General features: G+C 41.3%; 1 protein-coding gene across 1 annotated transcript in view; it reads right to left on the reverse strand.

The window, feature by feature from the left end:
• dchs1b (dachsous cadherin-related 1b) overlaps positions 1 to 17,679 on the reverse strand; it is an 85,065-nt gene that overhangs the window by 16,223 nt on the left and 51,163 nt on the right. The window contains exons 5-11 of the mRNA XM_046039846.1: positions 5,710 to 5,898; positions 3,567 to 3,798; positions 3,135 to 3,371; positions 1,147 to 2,202; positions 763 to 950; positions 306 to 402; positions 14 to 171 (exon numbers count right to left, since the gene is read on the reverse strand). Coding sequence (XP_045895802.1) covers positions 14 to 171; positions 306 to 402; positions 763 to 950; positions 1,147 to 2,202; positions 3,135 to 3,371; positions 3,567 to 3,798; positions 5,710 to 5,898 — 2,157 coding nt within the window. The remainder of the gene's footprint in view (positions 1 to 13; positions 172 to 305; positions 403 to 762; positions 951 to 1,146; positions 2,203 to 3,134; positions 3,372 to 3,566; positions 3,799 to 5,709; positions 5,899 to 17,679) is intronic.

Raw genomic sequence — 17,679 nt, forward strand, 5'->3', positions numbered from 1 at the left:
AGATTAAGTTTACCTGTATCTTTAGCTGGCAGGTGGAGCTGAGGCCCGGTGTGCCGTGATCAGCAGCAGTCACAGTGAAGGTGTACTCTGCACGCTCCGCCCATCTCAGGGGAGAAGCAGTTCTCAGCTCACCACTGGTTGGATTAAAGGAGAAACGCTCTGCTCTGGGGCCTTCAGAGGATGCAACAGATATGGATATCAGCTCAAAGTTACAGAAATGAGGATGAACTTTAACACTGGTTATGTGATTGTTGAATGATTCATATGTAGAAATATAACTGTTTGAGACTATTTATGACACTCACCTGATAAAGAGTAGTATACGGTCCCGTTCTCTCCCTCGTCTGGGTCTTTAGCTGTCACTGTCCCTATGACTGTTCCAGATGGAAGTCCCTCCATCACCTAAAATGGAGAAGGATTGTTATTTATATTAATGTCTTACGTAACGTCCAACATACTATGCATTATCCATATTTAAAATATTCCTAATATGTTTATTCTTATTCCTTATCTCGTCTGTTTCCTTTCTAGCACTGTAATTGTTATGATATGAAAGGAAACAGAGAATTGTTAGATCATAGGATTAGACTGGGATAGCATTTCTCTATATGTTGACGTTAGACCCCGCTGGAGAAAATCGAAACATGCACTGAAGCTGAAACCAGGGCAACTTATATTCATCGCAATATAATATTCATGTCCCAAATCAGCTGGATCTCTCCCTGCCCTCACCTGATCTATCCAATCTCCCTTCATTCTCACCTGAAGGAGCAGCTCCCTGTCAGGTCTGGCATAAGTAAAACTGGGAGCGTGGTCGTTTTCGTCCAGCACAGTGATATGAGCGGTGCCAGTCGCGCTGCGAGGAGGCGTACCACCGTCCTGTACGACCACAACAAGCTGGTAGCTGGACTGATGCTCTCTGTCCAGGGCGAGGCGGGTGCTGATTTCACCTTAAGCAAAAGAGATGGAGAGAAGGCCTTAGCTTTCGTTACCTGCAATAGTTAGGGTGTAATTAGCATGTTAACTGACAAACAGTAAATAATTAATTCCTCAAGGGAAATCAAGCTGCTGTTATTGCTGCTTCAAGTGTACTATTACTGTTCTTAAATTCAAAGACAACCACTATGTCATGGTGTTTATCTTCACCTGTTTGTGAGTTGATCTGAAAGTGCCTGTCAGTGTGCAGCAGCCTGTAGGTGAGTCGAGCATTTAGTCCTGCATCTCTGTCCGTTGCAGACACCCTGCCAAAGCCCGTCCCTGCTAGCAGGTTCTCTCTGACCGCCAGAAACACCCTCTCCTGGCTCAGTCTTGGAGAATTGTCATTTTCGTCAGTTACCGTCACCCTGACTGTGGCACTGCCAGTTCTCCCCACCCCTCCTGGGCCTGAAGTGGCCAGGATGGTCAACAAGTACATGTCTTTGACCTCTCGGTCCAGAGAGCTACGAACAAACAGCCACCCACTATCTGGTATGATCCCAAACAGGGCAGCGTCACCGTCAGGCCTAAGGCGATAGGAAACAGAGGAGGAAGATGAGGAGGAGCTTCCACCATTCCCAGAGGCCTCTCTGTTGAGCGCTCGAACCTGGAGGAAACGTGTGTTGAGAGGTGTGTTTTCCCGTAGCTCCACGCGGTAGGTAAGGGTGTCAAAGTTGGGGCCTTGTGCATCTTGCGCTTGGATGTGGACCACAAGGGTAAAGGTGGAGCTAAGTTGAGGTGCTCCACCATCCTTAGCAACCACCTGAAGGTCATAGCGTGGGACACTCTCATATGACAGACTCCCAATCAGACGAACTTCCCCGCTACTACGGTCGACACCAAACGTCCTTTGTCCACTGCTGCCTGCAGCCCCAGCAGACACCAAGTCGAAGCTGAGCTGACCGTTATGACCAGAGTCCTTGTCGGTGGCCTGAATTGTGTAGATAACAGTCCCCATTTTGGTGATCTCAGGTATAAGGAGGGACTCTGATGAGGAGGGGAGGAAGGTGGGGGAATTGTCATTGACATCTGAAATGGTTATTCGTACTCGGCTGGTTCCAAACGCTGGAGGAGAGCCAGAGCGTGCCTGGATCTCCAGGTCAAGACTCGAGCAGGTTTCATGATCAAGAGGAAGGGCAGTGCGAATGGTACCAGAGGCAGTGTCCACTGTGAAGTAACCATCAGGATCTCCAGAGGAGATTGAGTAGAAGATATCCTTAGAATTACCTTCATGGAAGACACAGAGATACAGCAAAAGAAAATGAGAGTGAGTAAAAAACAGCAAGAAACAGACAAGGTATGCAAAATATTGTCAAATACTGAAAGAAATGTCACATTTCCAATGCTTGCTTGATCATCAGTTTATAATAATAAAAAAATATTATGTATTAAAGCATTAAAGCAACACACATTTGGGAAGCTGTAACAAGCAAATCTTGTCAAGTTTTGCTTGACTAAAACAATGGTGAAATTTAGCAAGAATATTAGGGGAAGAGGAAGGGACAGAAAGAGTTTCAATATACTTTCTACATCTGTTGATTATCCACACTTCTTAAGGTAAACGAATATATATGTCCAACAAAAATATCTGCCAATGAATTCACATGACAGATCCATATCCACTTTTAGTGGACAGGGATGCAGTGTGTTGATTTCAGCTAATACCTCGTCTAAGTATTAATGAAGGGCTGGATTCACTCAAAGTGGGTAAGGAGATGTACAAGGAGAAAGCCTTGTACAGTTTCACGGACAGAGATAAGCATTCTTCTGTCCACTTCACCACTCAGAACACTTCATTTTGACTCCCACGCAGAATTACAGCCCTATCCAAATCCATTTCTCCATCATTAATACTGAGAGAAAATAAATGTCTGGCCACGGTGAAAATAATCCCCAGTAAAGTCCACGCTGTGTGATGGATGTGATTTCTTAATGGAGTGGATGCTCTTGTTGCTTGGTATTTGAACTGTGTTAGGTCCGACATCATACAATCTACAGCCCATTAGTGCATTTTTATCCCGGTACTTGTCAGAAACATAAAACCATGGTATGTCACATAAAACAGGTTTCCCTTGGTAAATCATGTAAAGTAAATTGATAAAAGCAAGCCTGAAATGAAAATACTTAAACAGAGGACTTGAGAGTACAGGCGTGCTCACCTGTCTTTGCAGAAGCACGGACCACTCCCACCGCTGTCCCCCTGAGAACGTCCTCGGGAACAGTGAAAAAATACTGGGCCTGTTCAAACACGGGAGATGCCACTGAGCCTCCCACCACACTCACATTTACCCTGGCATTGACCGGCGCCATCAGACCACCCCCGTCCTCGGCTGATATCACCATGGATATTATTGTGTTGGCTTTGCCATGGAGTGAGCGGGAGAGAGAAATCACACCTGTAGAGCAAGACACATAAAATAGAGGAGACAAATGACTCCATACCCATTTGTTTTAAAACCCCAAAGCAGACAAATATTACAATAGCTCATCCATATTTGCTCAGTATGTGTGAGTGTTAAAATCTACACGTACAGAATTTTATCAAATGCTTTTGCATGCAGTAGTGATGTACTACACACACAAACACATACCTGTGTCCTTGTTGAGAGTGAAGAAAGCAGAGGCTCCTCCAGGTACAGTGCGGTAGGTCACCCTGCCATTTTCCCCAGAATCAGGGTCATTTGCTGTTACCTTGACGACGGAGGTTCCAGGGGCACTATGGGTGCTGAGGCTAACTGTGTAGAGGACTGGATAGAAGGTGGGCCGGTTATCATTGATGTCTACCACGGAGACCCGTACACGGGCTACTGAGCTCAAACCACCCTGAAAAAAAATTATTCGGATTAGATTCAGATTAGATTCAAGATTTGTGCATTCAAGGTTCATTGTGTAAGTTTTAGTGGCATCTAGTGGTGAGGGTTGCAAACTGCAACCAATGGCTCAGTCACGCTCACCCCTCCCTTTCAAAGTGTGTCGGCTCTTGTGCTAAATAATACGCGTGGTCCTTCATTTGTCCAAATTTCACTTCTCTTCTCACTTTTCATAAACCAGACGACTACTTCTTCTTCTTATCTTCTTCTTCTTCTTCTTCTTCTTCGTACGTATTCAATATAAACACGCTCTGTAGAGCAGTTTGTCCTCTGGGCTACTGGAGAAACATGTCTGCGCAATATGGTGACTTCCATGTAAGGGGACCCGCAGTGTATGTAGATAGAAATGGTTCATTCTATTAAAAAGACTTCATTATGTATGGTCTTTTTACACCACTGAAAACAGAGTCATGTATATTATATTGAATTTATGTCAATAGATCCTCCTAAATATTACACACAGGACCTTTAAAATATAATTTTTGGAGTAGGCAAGATCACATCAGCGGGCACCAATGTTGTAACTCTATTATGGACAGTAAACTGACTTGTCTAGTGAGACAAAGGGAGGCTAAATCATAAGAATAGCTATTTTAGTTAAACCACATCCTCCCACCCTTCCTGCACTGTAGATCCCCAAAGACAACATTCAATTTGTTTTCCATCCCCTGGTGAAAAATGACAATCTGGAACTTTCATGTTATGAAACAGTGACAATAGATTTATGTCACATTGTAAAGACACAGAAAGACGAGTCCTCTGTTGAAGATCGCTGCAATATGGGGCCAATTAACCATTGTATACATTTATCAGCTAGAAGAAGAGTTTGCACTCATTACATTGTATCTGCGGGCTAAGTTTTACGAGACCATTAAACGCAGGGATAGTCGAGACAGAGGGAACAGACACCAGCTGAACTGAACTAGGAATGTGCGGGGGGTGGAAGAGAAGATGCATTGTGGGGGTTGGGTGGTAAATTATGGACCAGAATAAAATTTTTACCTGAACAGGGGTAAATAAAGATGATAACAAGCATGAACACTACCACTGCTACGACTAATAATACATTCTATTTCTTGATGTAAACCAAGTATACGCAAGAGAATGAATGCTTTATTGCGTCTTGTGGAGTTTTAATGCCCATTTATGTGCATCCAATGTGATTAATTGATACTTTAAATGTGCATGGGTCTGCTGGGAAGATGGTAGAGCAAGGAGTGTGTAAATATGGTCAGGTAAGGCATCACATTTAACTTAAATACTATCCTACACTAAAAGCTTTTTTTCAACTTTAAATTGATCTGTTTTACTACTTCTTTACCCCACCCCCCATCCCCTCTCTGTTTGCCCTGATTGCTTTGCCAGACAGGACGCTGTCTTCTTCAAACATGTCCGGAATGTCCCTTTGATCAGATTTATTTGAATGCAGCTGTATACATAAATTAATTTGCCTTTAGCTAGAAGCTTTGATCAGAAGGAGAATTACAAACTCAGCAAGTAAGTGGTCACAGAGCAACACAATGAACTTGAACTTCGACTTTAGTCTAATTAGATGTTTTGGTCCCCCTCAGAAGTCTATTTCAGTCATACTTAATCTTTAATTTTTAATTGCACATAAGATGGGAAATACACTTATGTGTTGGGTTGAGCTGGATGAGAAGATCTATACCATTCGCATGTCTGTATGGTAAAAATTAAGCTACAACCATGAGCCAGTTAGCTTAGCTTAGCACAAAGACTGGAAATAGCTAGTAACATAATTCACCTACCAGTACATCTAAAGCTTACTAATAAACACGTTATATCTCACTTCTTTAATCTGTAAAAATCCGAAATTACAAATTAAATGTAAGAGTGTTCTTACGCCATCCGTTGCAGTGACTGTCAAGTCAAACTTGTCCAGTCCCTCATCCCGGTCTAGAGCTGTGCGGGTGCAAAGCTGGCCAGTCTCCTTGTCTATGGTAAAGTGGGTTGGTACTGCGCTTCCAGAGCCAGAACCCAGGGTGTAGGATATAGCACCAAAGGAACCACGATCCTCATCTGTGGCTGACACCTGAGGGAAAAGAGACATGAGGTAAGACATGGATCGTCCACTGGTGGCAAAAAGCCCGTGGGACATAAGGATTTCAAAAAGCCTCACACCAATACACAGGTCCTGAAGTCTACGTGAAAGAAAGCCTACACGTGTCGTAAGTATTATATACGAGCTAAGGGCCTTTCTGTTAGCACAGTAATGTCCCATAATACAGTCACCTCACAGGACCATACATCTGCACTTGTCCAAATATCACACACCATATAGCACTACTTGTTATGATTTCCAGAGTACTATAAAAACCGAGCATCTGTGAGAGCAATTCACTTTTATAGATCACTGATATACTGCGTGTAAAAACAACGGATAGATCTCCCCCGTGGTGTGTTTGAAAAACTGGCAAAGGGACAGGTGGTGCGGTGTAACCATGGATCCATATGGGGGAAACTGACAGGTAACCTTTGGTAAAAGACAGGAGAGGAGAGGAGGGGAGAGTTTTGACAGAGGTTGTGAGTTTGGTTCATGGGTCAAAAGAGACAACTTCAAGGAAGGTTAGAAGGTCAAGTGACACATACTCGTTTTCAGCTGGCATTTAATAAAGATACAGACTGACTGACTGGTAGAGCCACTTAAACACGCAGCTCATACCTTTATCTTCACTGCATATTTCTCCTACAAAGGTCTTCAAACTGTTTACACCAAGACACGGAACAGACAAAGGTCTTAACCCAACCTTTGACCTCACGTGTCTCATATAACTAACATCCTACTTTCCACTGCAGACACACACACACTAAATCTATTAAAACACTCAAAAATCCCATAATACAACAAAGATTTCCTTGCAAAACACAAAAGGGAAATGTCCTCTGTGCTCTAGGGTCCTGCCTCTGACTGAAGTTTTACACTGGTCCATAACATTGTTTGGTGGCATTTATGGTGCTTATTAAAAATAGCATTCACCCTCAGATCTAGAAGCCTTGAAGGCAAGCCAAGATCCAGGAGAATCCATGACATCACTCTCTCTTTGTCATACAGTCTCTTCCCATAAAGTGACAGTAACAAATATGAAGAGTTTTTCTCTGACAGTAGTTTCAGTTTTGTTTCTGTGTGAATACTGTTTAAAATCTTTCTGACTAAGGAAGGATATTCTACTGTGTACAACTGAATACAAAGATCATTACAATTAGAAAGATAGGTAGGACAATAAACACAAGTTGGGAGTATATGTCACATGTCTGAGTATGATGTTTACTTGTATGTTTGCAGACGTAATATCATGAGAAAAAGTTGTATTATTTCAAGAATTAGTGGTAATATAAGCCTTAATATGTGGAGAATAAACTTTATTGAGGAAAACAGCTGAAATATTCTGACATTTTACCATTTGGGTATTATTACATTCATTTCAAAATCTCATTTTTTTTGTCTTTTTTCAGTAGTGGGCCCAATATTCTGTCATAATACTCTCATACAGTTTAAAGCGCATATAAGTCTGCTTTCTATAGATGCACATAGATGTTAATGTGTTTTCAATCCCGATTAACTTCTCAAAAGAAGGGGTAAAATTGAAAAGTCTCATGCTGAGATGCTTGATGATTTCGTCATACATCTGAATCCTACATCTGAATTTGCCCTGGCCCTGAACCCCACAGAGCACAGGACCACCACAGCAGACATCCGGCAACGACCTTCCTTCTGTCCCACCAACACATGTCTTCACCATTACACTTACCTACTGGCTATAGACAGTCAGGAACACCACCACCTGGACTCATACTGTTTTTCCTAAAGGATATTAAAATATGGGAATATTAGAACAGCTTCTTTGGGGTTTTTAGTCTTAGTATTGCCGTGGTTTTTGAGGGGTCACGCTGTACCTCGTCTCCTTTGGTCAGTGTTTACAGTTGGGTATTTTAGATCATTGCTGGGACTTCCTAGAAAGCACAGTGTTGAGACTAACAATGTCATTTGGGATCTAGGCTCATGTCTGGTTGTTCTTCATATATTTCTGACTGTCTGTGATGGATTAGCCACCTGTGGTGATGAGAACGTGTACAAACTCTCTCACACACACACACACACACAGACATTCACGTATATGATGACCCCATCCTTTTTACTAAATCTAATTAAACACCCATGACCACACGTCTGGTCATAGGGTGACTTCATCGTCACCTCTATCTTTACTCCAATAAGTCTGTAGATCACAAACAAAGACGAGGGAAAGGGCGTTCTACACTGCATAAAGCAGCACAGGAATTCATCTGTGTTTGTTAGACTTATATGAAACGCAAGGGTTGGGCACAGTACACATAAATATGCTTCGAAGTAGTTTTGAATGGAGACTTGGACTGGAAAGGACTTGCATAGAGGCCGGGAATAAGAAGAAGAGCAGAACATTGATTCTCCACACACTCTAAAATTTTAAAACCCTCAGCAATATGGTATGGATTCTTCATGCTCGAAAAAAATATGCAACACAAACACAGGGTTGTACTAGGAAAATGCATCTGCAACACTTTCATGGAAACCTTGGGAGCTATAAAAAAAGATGTAATGATTTCAGTTTTTTACTGCAACATACTACATGAAGAACAGTGGTTATATGGTTCCACACTTGAAATGCCTTTGTAGAGCATAGGAAAGAATGCAGAAGGACCAAACTGAGACAGAGACAAACATCCAAGGCTGGAATACATGACAATCTTGTCAAAGCACAAGAGTTTGAAATGTGCAGCAGAAGAAAATCATATCAACCCTCCTGAAAGAACAGGAGCTTGTGAGGATCAACTCTGTCATCAGTGCATTTCCCTCCTGTCAATCCATCTGAAAGCACAGCACCAATGCTCAGTTTAGTGTACAGGCCAGAAGGTTGAATCCAACTGACATGTCGACTCGATACCAAAAATTTGTTTGCTTTATCCTGCATTCACAGCACTTATCTTGACAAAAAAAGTAGCACAGTTATAAAGCCAATAAGGTAATCTAGTAAACACACACACTCAACATGTCTTCTTAAATCAAATGATCTGGTAGCCCAGACATGGGTTTTTGCCAGGGAGGAATTCCGCCCACGCCAGAGCCTGTTTTCTGATCCATGACCAGCCATCCAACCTCGGCTCTGCACACCTATTCCTCATCATATTCTCCGGAGGTATCCCGTGGTGATAAACATACAACTACATAGCAACACATAGACAGACAGCAGCCCGTACCTTTCAACATCTAAATCTGTCTTGCACTTATGTATTTGCTCCGTAGTACTTGTCTCCCATGATATTTGTGGTTACAACACTGTATGGATCTTCCACATTTACACAGATGTTTGGATGTGGCTGTATTGTTTAACTGAAAGGTCAATACTTTTGTCCCTGTGTTTTTGTAATGCTCTAGAGCAAGACACGTTGTTTTATTGTGCCAGTTTTGATTCATGCAGCATTGCCATTTACAGATATGAGCTGCAGTTGAGAAAAAAAAAACATTCACATCCTATGGTGGTCATTATTATATTAAAGGGCCATAATGGTGGTTTTGCAAGTAGATTTTCATACATTATTGGCATGAACTGAAACTAATGCCTGTCTGGAAGGTGGTGAATGCCTGTGGTTCACTTTGGAAAATGGTCTGCAGTGCAATGTTAAGTATACACAAATTGTGGTTAATGAGCTTAAACGTGCAAAAACACCAAAGTGGTTCTTTTTTGTGGGAGCTCTGATATCCCACCTGATGTCAAGAAATACAGAGGAGTGTGGAGAAAGCATTTGGTAAATATGCACAGCAGGGAATAGTAACAAAAACAAAAGGAGACACACTGTTTAAGGTTACAAAAATGATAGCATTGCTATATTCCATCCAGTACAATTAACTAAAAGTATGAAAAACGAGGTCACATCCATCTCAGTTTGTTATGATCCATTTTAAACTCCTCAATAAAAAATCTTTTATATGTGAGTATTCAAATTAGTAACAAAAACTATGGAACTATGTTGTCAGAAAGGAGAACGTCAACCTGTTTTTCAGCCTTTTACATGTCTTACATGTTAATGATAACTGACCTGCAGACGAAACCTTTAAAGTTGATAACCACTTCTAATATGCATTATCTGACGTACCAGCCATGTAGCTTCCTGTTTGACTCTGTGGATATGTACTGGCCTTTCAGAGTATTTATCAGTGGTAATATCATCAAACCCCAAACTGACTTAAAATGCACTGCTTCAGTTAACCATCTGCCAACCATCTGAACTTGTAATACATGAAACATAAATTCATCCTGCATGCTCTTAGCTTAAGATTTTCTTTGATTTACCTGTTGTGTAGTTCATTGACCGGCTACTATATATCTGTCACAGCCTAAGTCTCACACAGCACACGTCAGCCCGGTAAGGACTATGTGAAAAACAGTCAGGAAGAGCGTGCCGAGTATCGGATTCAGCCAGGACTCAGGCCTGGAGCTTTTTGTCCATAGAGAGCCATTCATCCCTGGCTGGGAGAGTAGAGGAGCGATCACTCACTGGAGCATTAGCAAAGATCCAGATCTCATCATTCATTTGCCTCAGTCTTCTTCACAACCACTCTCTTTTTCTGTCTCTTGGTCTCTCCTACCTTTCCACTTCTCCTTTCTCTATCATGTGCTCTTACTGTCACCCTTGTTCTCCTTCTGCAGATAACTGAGTGGATGGCTCTCCAGAGGTCCACTTAGACCTCAGACACACACCTAACCTTTTCCTTTCTGAAACTCAATGCTAACACGTCACCCAGAGTTATCTGTCAGTGGTATGTAATGCTGCAGAGAGGGAGTGGTCTCCTTTTTGTGATGTGGTGCCAGTTGACAGGCAGAGTTTAATGATACCAGTAGGCGAATCCCAAAACCTCTGGATTATGTTTTTTTTTTTGTCTGGATTATGTCTTTTTTTTCCTTGTTCCCCCCCTACCCTTTCTGCCCTTCTCTCATTATACCCATGACTGTATCCCTTCTCTCCTCTATTCTCATCTTCTCCAGATGTGGGCGCTGGTCCAGGTGGATCCTGCTGTTCTCTGCAGTTTGTCTCTGTAAAACATCAGTTAGTGTCAGAGGGAGTCAGCGCACGGCTTCTCGGACGCAGCTGCAGTTCTGCTGCGGCTCTGGACTTTTATAGCTTCTCATGAAAGAGAGGGAGAGAGAGATTCTATACGCTTTCATAGTAAAACCTGTACAACACTGATATCTGTCCCAATCTAATCTACTCTTTCTCTGACTGGTGCCAGGCCTAGATGTTTATAAAGCAATCATCATCTAAGAGGTGAAATAGGCCAAGAAGAAGACTCATATTAATGTGAATGTTATCCCAGCAAATGCAGACTTAAAGGGTAATTACGATTTATTACAGCTTTGTTCTTATTTTAACCATCATTTGTATTTGTTATAGGGTTATAATGACACTGTACCCTATGGTTGAACTAGCATTGACTCTTGTTCTATAATCAGATATTTCATTTAAATCATAATTTTGGTAATTTTAGACAGTACTGTTTTTGCCTTCATTTTGTTTCACGTTTGCTACATCTTGGAGTTTGTTGAAAACCTGGTTGACAGTTTACCATGACTGCTCATGTTTCTTTCCCCATCTACCTTATTTTTAGGGATGTGAGGAGTAGCGCGATCTTATTATTATCGAAGTTATCACAGAAACGAATGAAAATTAGATCCAAGCTGTAATAAACTGGAATGATCCTTTAAAGCAGCAGCGATGGCCATAAAAGAGCATGATGGACCTGGAGCTTGTGAGCTGAATGCATCATTGTTGGATAATTGCACACAAGCTGAAGTAATTTACAACAAACTGAAGTAGGAGTCTGGATTTAAAGGCAATAACTGTGTTGGAGTGTCGGATAGAGCTAAAACATTCACTTAACTTTGTTGCTCTTTTTCCACTGACACATTCCTTTGCTCTCCAGTGAGCTGCATTCCTCATATTAGGCATTCTCAAATCTCCAAATCAATTTCTGCCTTTCTGTTGCCAATGAGTTAAGGCACTATGGGTACAATTAAGATATATGGCAGGGAAGGAGAGAAGGGAGGGGAAGGTGGGAGAGCGGTGAGGGGGAAATAGTTTGGCAAAGGAACAAAAGGCAGGTCTAATGATAACATGAGACCTTGAAATGGGAACGAGGAGGACTGAGGCTTCATCGTGCTTCTCATTCAATCTCCATTCCTCCCTTGACCTCCCCTTTCTTTTTTAGCGTCTCCCCTCTTTTCTGTCCTCTCTCTCACTCGTACTTTCAGCACCCTATTACGGCAAGTGCTTGTTGTCTTTCATGTGGAGTTCACGTCTGGAAATGATTAGGAACATCAAACCAGTGAAGGGAAGAGAAGGGGAGGGCGGTGAAAGAGACGGAGCGAGAAAGATTGACTTCTATATTTGGAAGAAAGAATGCTAATATTATTAATGAACATAATAAGGGATGATGGCCACTCTGCCTCTTTCTGAGTCCCACAAATGTGCGTTTTTGTACTTGCGTGCAAACACAGCAGGACATATTTGTAGATGTTTCACATTCAAAGCTAAACAGTAAACTATACCATAGTGTTACAGCTTTAGCCCTCTAACATGCAGACATGTGGTGTGTGTTAGCGAGTTTATCTTTGGGCTGCATCTCATGTAAAAGGACACAGGAGCAGTTGTTCAGGCATATTCACAAGTCTGTTCTGTTTTTGTTTTTTTTAGTTATTATGAGCCTGCTAAGTTTTACCTTCCAGACACACCCAGAAAAATCCATTAGATTTAAATGTGTACGTAGAATAGGAAATCCTCAGTGGTGCAATCTGTTCTAAACTAGAAATCTCCAGCACTGCAACCCAGCAATTATTCAAGGTCTCTCACCATAAGCTCTATAGATCAAGACCAAGCTGTCATATCTTTTCAGAAACAGGTAGAGGAAGAAAGGAGGGGGAGCCGACTGTGAATGGAGGTTAAAAGTAAGGTCAGAGGGAGATAAAAAAAGCTAGTTAAAGGGATGGACAAAGGGATAGAGGAACACAATGAGGGATGACATAATTTTACTGGACTCTGAAGAGTGATAAGAGACTCAGGGGATATAGATGGTACTGATCCTATCTTGACCAAGACCCTGTAATGTGGCAACTCTTAACCCGTGTGCAACTCTGTGTGTGCCGGTCTACTGTACTATGTGTGTCAGTGCCTCCTTTGCCTCCTCCGCCTTCCAAAGTGAATCCTGTGGGCCCTGACTGACAGCTGGCCTAATCAGCACAAATATCAGCTCTATTTTTTACTTACTGTTAAATATTTATAAACGTTTAATCCCTGCCTCTCTGCCTGTGTCCAAGGCCTCAGCAAAACTCACCCTGGCTGGCGTAGCAGCTGCCAGCAACAGATCTGCATACCTGTGAAATACTGGGGATTTTATTGTCGCTATCTGCTAACAGGGAGGCTAATGAGGGGCTTGAGGTCAGGTGTCAAAGTTGGAGGGTGAAAGTGCACATTCACCACCCACAGAAATGAATAAAAATGGTCATTAAATGAACTTAAGTCTGCACAATATAGAAGCAATATGGCCCATAATAAATACTCTTCAACATCAGTTGAGAAGCAGAGTTGTTTTTTAAAGCATAATTAGGGAAACCAACAATCAACTTGCAAGTGATCCTTGGTCTGCAATCAAATTCCGACATTTGAGAGCTTAATGAGGCTCAGAGCTGTTACATTGTTGATGAGTAGTGCAACTGTTCTGTTTTATGTATTCTGAAAATAGCAAAATACTGCAAAAGTGAAGCAAAAAGCAGCCAAAACAGAGAGAACAGAAACAGAACAGAACACAAAGTTTTCTCTAGGTCATCATCTTTGATTTACGCAGTGAGGTATGTCATATAAAGTGGGCGATGATTGCCACTTATTGTCTTCCAGTTGTAATTTTGCTCCAGAGATGAAGAGAAAACAGTAATTAAGGAGTGAGAGAGCACAAAGACCAACTGGAGATGGACCTCAAACAGGGGAGTGCTGTCTCAGACAGTCTGAGCTGTTGGGTTTTCGGATGAATGAGAGGACGAATGACTGAGAGTGAGTGGCCCCCGGTTGCCTCGGGGACACCAGTCTGGGTAATTTCAAATCCTCTAACTAGCTAAAACAGCAGTATGTGTTTAGGAGGATGCATCTGTGTTTCTGTTGCAGCATTTCTCCCAGACTGGGAGCAGACATCTGTGTGTATATATACATTTTGGGCATTTTGGTGGTTTATCCAATACAAACATGACAAAGAGATTGAGAGAGTGTGGAATCTGTTTTGTTTTTTTCCTCCACTGGGACACCGCAGGATTTTTATTTTCTCTTTGAGGAGTGTGTGACTCTATGACCACTGTTAAGATTATATCATTGGGAGCGGGCACTTGGAATTTGAGGGTTAGCATATTGTTGACGGTTATTGTTTCTAATTTTTATTTTATGTTCAAAGCATGTCTGCATGGAAAGAGAGGGAGGGGGAGAAAGGGAAGAAGATGGGATTTTAGAAAATGGTTCAAACTGAAACACAAGAATCCACTCTATTATCTAATTTTTCAATTTGTGGGTTCTGCAAATTGGCATATGTTGTATTATGATACTCTGTGTGTGAGTGTTTTGTGGGCAGACACAGTGAGTAGTTCTGATTATGGGTATAGATTAGTCCATCTGTCAGAGCAAAAATCACACAAAAGAGGAGATCAATAGGCATGATTTGAACAATCTATCATGAGGACAGCTGCTGAAGGAGTGGTGAAAGTCAATGTCAACTTCCTCCAGATATCTAAAATATTCTAAATATTATTCTGTCATCAGCAAATATTCCAAGGTCTTATCAAAGAGGAGACAATGTTTGAAAAAGGTCAGCTTTGAACTGGTAGTAAATCAGTTACGTGCTGCTGAGAAAAACATATGTTATCTTCATGTTTACATTCTGTGGGTGCATTTTCTTCTGATAAAGATGATGTTTTACAGTCTTAAAATAAACATTATTACCACCATCACTATATTAGTCTGAGATGTTTAGACAAAGTTTTCCAATCTGAGGCCAGCGGGAAAACTCCTGCACTCTCAGTAACATGGTTCAAGTTGATACGCAAATAGAGATACACATAATACCTTCTAAACGTGCTACACAAAGGTTCAGGCTTATCCCTGTTGATTGCACGGCTTCACTCCACTAAACCAAAATAGTGTTTCTAAGCCTCTGTAGACCTCCACCCATTAGTCACGCTTCCTAGATGTGATCCCTGAGGCCATGGGACAGTCTTATCATGGCCTCCTCTGTCACTGTGTCAACAGTGAGCTCTAACACTAAGGACAATGGATGAAAATAAATTAACACCAGACTTCAGCCAAATAATGCTGAGTATTGGTTGGGACAGGTACATCAGAAGCCACAATGGCACATTATCATCACCATTTAGATAACCTAATTGTGGCTGGGCCATAATTCAATATTATCATTTGTTGACTTTTAGTGAGATAATATTGTGATGATATGATCAAAGTGTTTACCTTTGCTGTCCACATTAATGATTCCAAGCAACTTGTAAGCCTAAGTAAAAACGAATAACAGTTGCTGAAGGTTTTGATTTTCACATTTAAAGAGTTTTGTCTAATGTGAAACATTAAATTAGTTTTTTTAATGATTTTTGTAAATATAACTTGCCGTCAAGATCAACATCAAGGCAGCTTGGGACTTTTTGGATGTATCAATTGAGACTGGCCACAATACAAAGAACTGTCTTGGGACATGAGGTGCAGACTTGTTTGAGTAGAGAACCCAAACATGAGTCACTGAAAAGCCACAAACATCTCTCTACCACTCCCCACTTTCCACCAAAAGCTCAAAACATGGCAAATAAAAATGGCTGACCTTGTACAAACACAGAGGTAAACTCCAAAAACCATTTGTCACTGCCACAATGATTCCTTATATCTTACGCCTGTGGCACTGTAGTGGTTACGGCATTGTCGTAAGTTGCCAGATGGAAGCCTTTAACTCAAAGATTTATTACATTATTTACCTATTACTATCTCTGCCCAGGGGCTAAGACTACAATAAATCTAGCCAAACTTGAGTTAAAGGATTCTACACTGACATGTTTCCAATTCAAACTAAATCATGGGTTTATGTAGTAAATCTGATTGAAACCAAGTCCCCCTCTTTGGAGCAGCAGGCTTTTTTTAGATAGTTGAAGCCTGATTTTCTCCATATAAACATTTATGTTTCAGTGTCATTTTATTTCTCAATCTGTAAACCAACACACAGCTATGTGGGAGGTTCACACTAATAAGGCAGAGTGTGTTTATCATTTTAAGTAAGCTAGGATTTATTGGGGACAGACTAAACCACCTTTTTCTGCCTCCCAGAAATGGTCATACAAAGAGCCAGTACTCATCTGACAATATTAGTTTCAGGGATGAGGGTCATTACAACACTGTGTCTCTGTGCATATGTGTGTGTCTGTGTGATCAAATCAATGTGAGTCTTAAAGCTCAAAGGTCAGCCAAACTTCCAGCTGCGCCTCTCTAACCTTGCCCCCTAGAGATGAGTCAGTATGTGTGTGTGTGTGTGTGTGTGTGTGTGTGTGTGTAACAGGTCACCCATGACGGTGCATGAATGTGTCACTGACAAAATAGGAAGGAGTAACACCTGTTATCTTTGTACAAAAGGAAAAAGTGTGACAGCATTGAACAGGGAATAAAAAAAAACAAAAACTGTGTGATGAAACTCCAGGGTTCAGCCAGGTTAATCTAACTTGATCGTTGTTTTTTTTAAATGGTGGATCAGCACACAGAACAGATTTAACCAGCTGTGTGGATGTGCATTTTCTTTGCTCTGTCCGTTTCTTCTTTTTACAACTAAATCCCTCGTCTACGTCTGTACATTTTCCATGTCCATCTTCTTTCCCTTATTCTGACTGAGTTCAGGCAGTTAGTGACCTCCACCTCAGGAAAGTGACAATAGTAAAAGATAGCAGGAGCACCCCCTGAGCTTTGAGCTTACATCTGGTGTTGGGTTACTCTGATAGTTGTTGACTGCAGAGAGGCACAGCAGCTCTAAACCAGAGGGTTGTGTGTTTGTGTGCGTGTGTGTTTCTGCACACTTCAAACTTTAAATTATAAAATATAATAATGTGGATCTGTAATCCTATAGTGTTTGTGTATCAAAGCAGCCACATCTCTATGCACTGTATGGCATTTTAAAAGTGATTGTTTTATAAACTGGGGTGAAACCAAGGTCAGGATAAAGAGGTAAACCACTAACAGGCCTGTATATGACAGCTGCTGTAATAGCTTACTCTCTATGTTCCTCACAGATCCCATAAAAGGAAAAAAGGCAGGTTGACACTAAAAACATATGTTAATTAAATATATAAGATATTTAAATAAGCTAATTAAATTGGTGGACAGGTTGGAAACATGCCGGCAAGTTTAAAATGATGTTCCATGTTTCTTGTGATGTTCATGCTTCATTAAAATGAAGGCCTGGATACCATCTATGAAACTTTAACAACCATTTATAAAAAGATTTCAAAACATTTGGCTGGATAAAATGAAAAGTTGTCACACAGTACTGAAAGCAAGGCGATCCCAGCCCGGCTTGGAACTTGGAAACGATCAGCTAATCAAGTAGTATCGCAAACAATCAGCTTTTGGGAAATGCTGTGGAATAGAACTGTGTGTTCTGTTGCTGCAGCCACAGTATAAACATTTATATTTGCTGAAGGTGCTCTTCTCTGCTGCTGTTGATGCCTCAGTATTGTTGTTCCCTTACGGTAGGGCTGTTTGA

The sequence above is a fragment of the Micropterus dolomieu genome, linkage group LG23, assembly GCF_021292245.1.
Source record: "Micropterus dolomieu isolate WLL.071019.BEF.003 ecotype Adirondacks linkage group LG23, ASM2129224v1, whole genome shotgun sequence".
NCBI classification, from domain to species: domain Eukaryota; kingdom Metazoa; phylum Chordata; class Actinopteri; order Centrarchiformes; family Centrarchidae; genus Micropterus; species Micropterus dolomieu.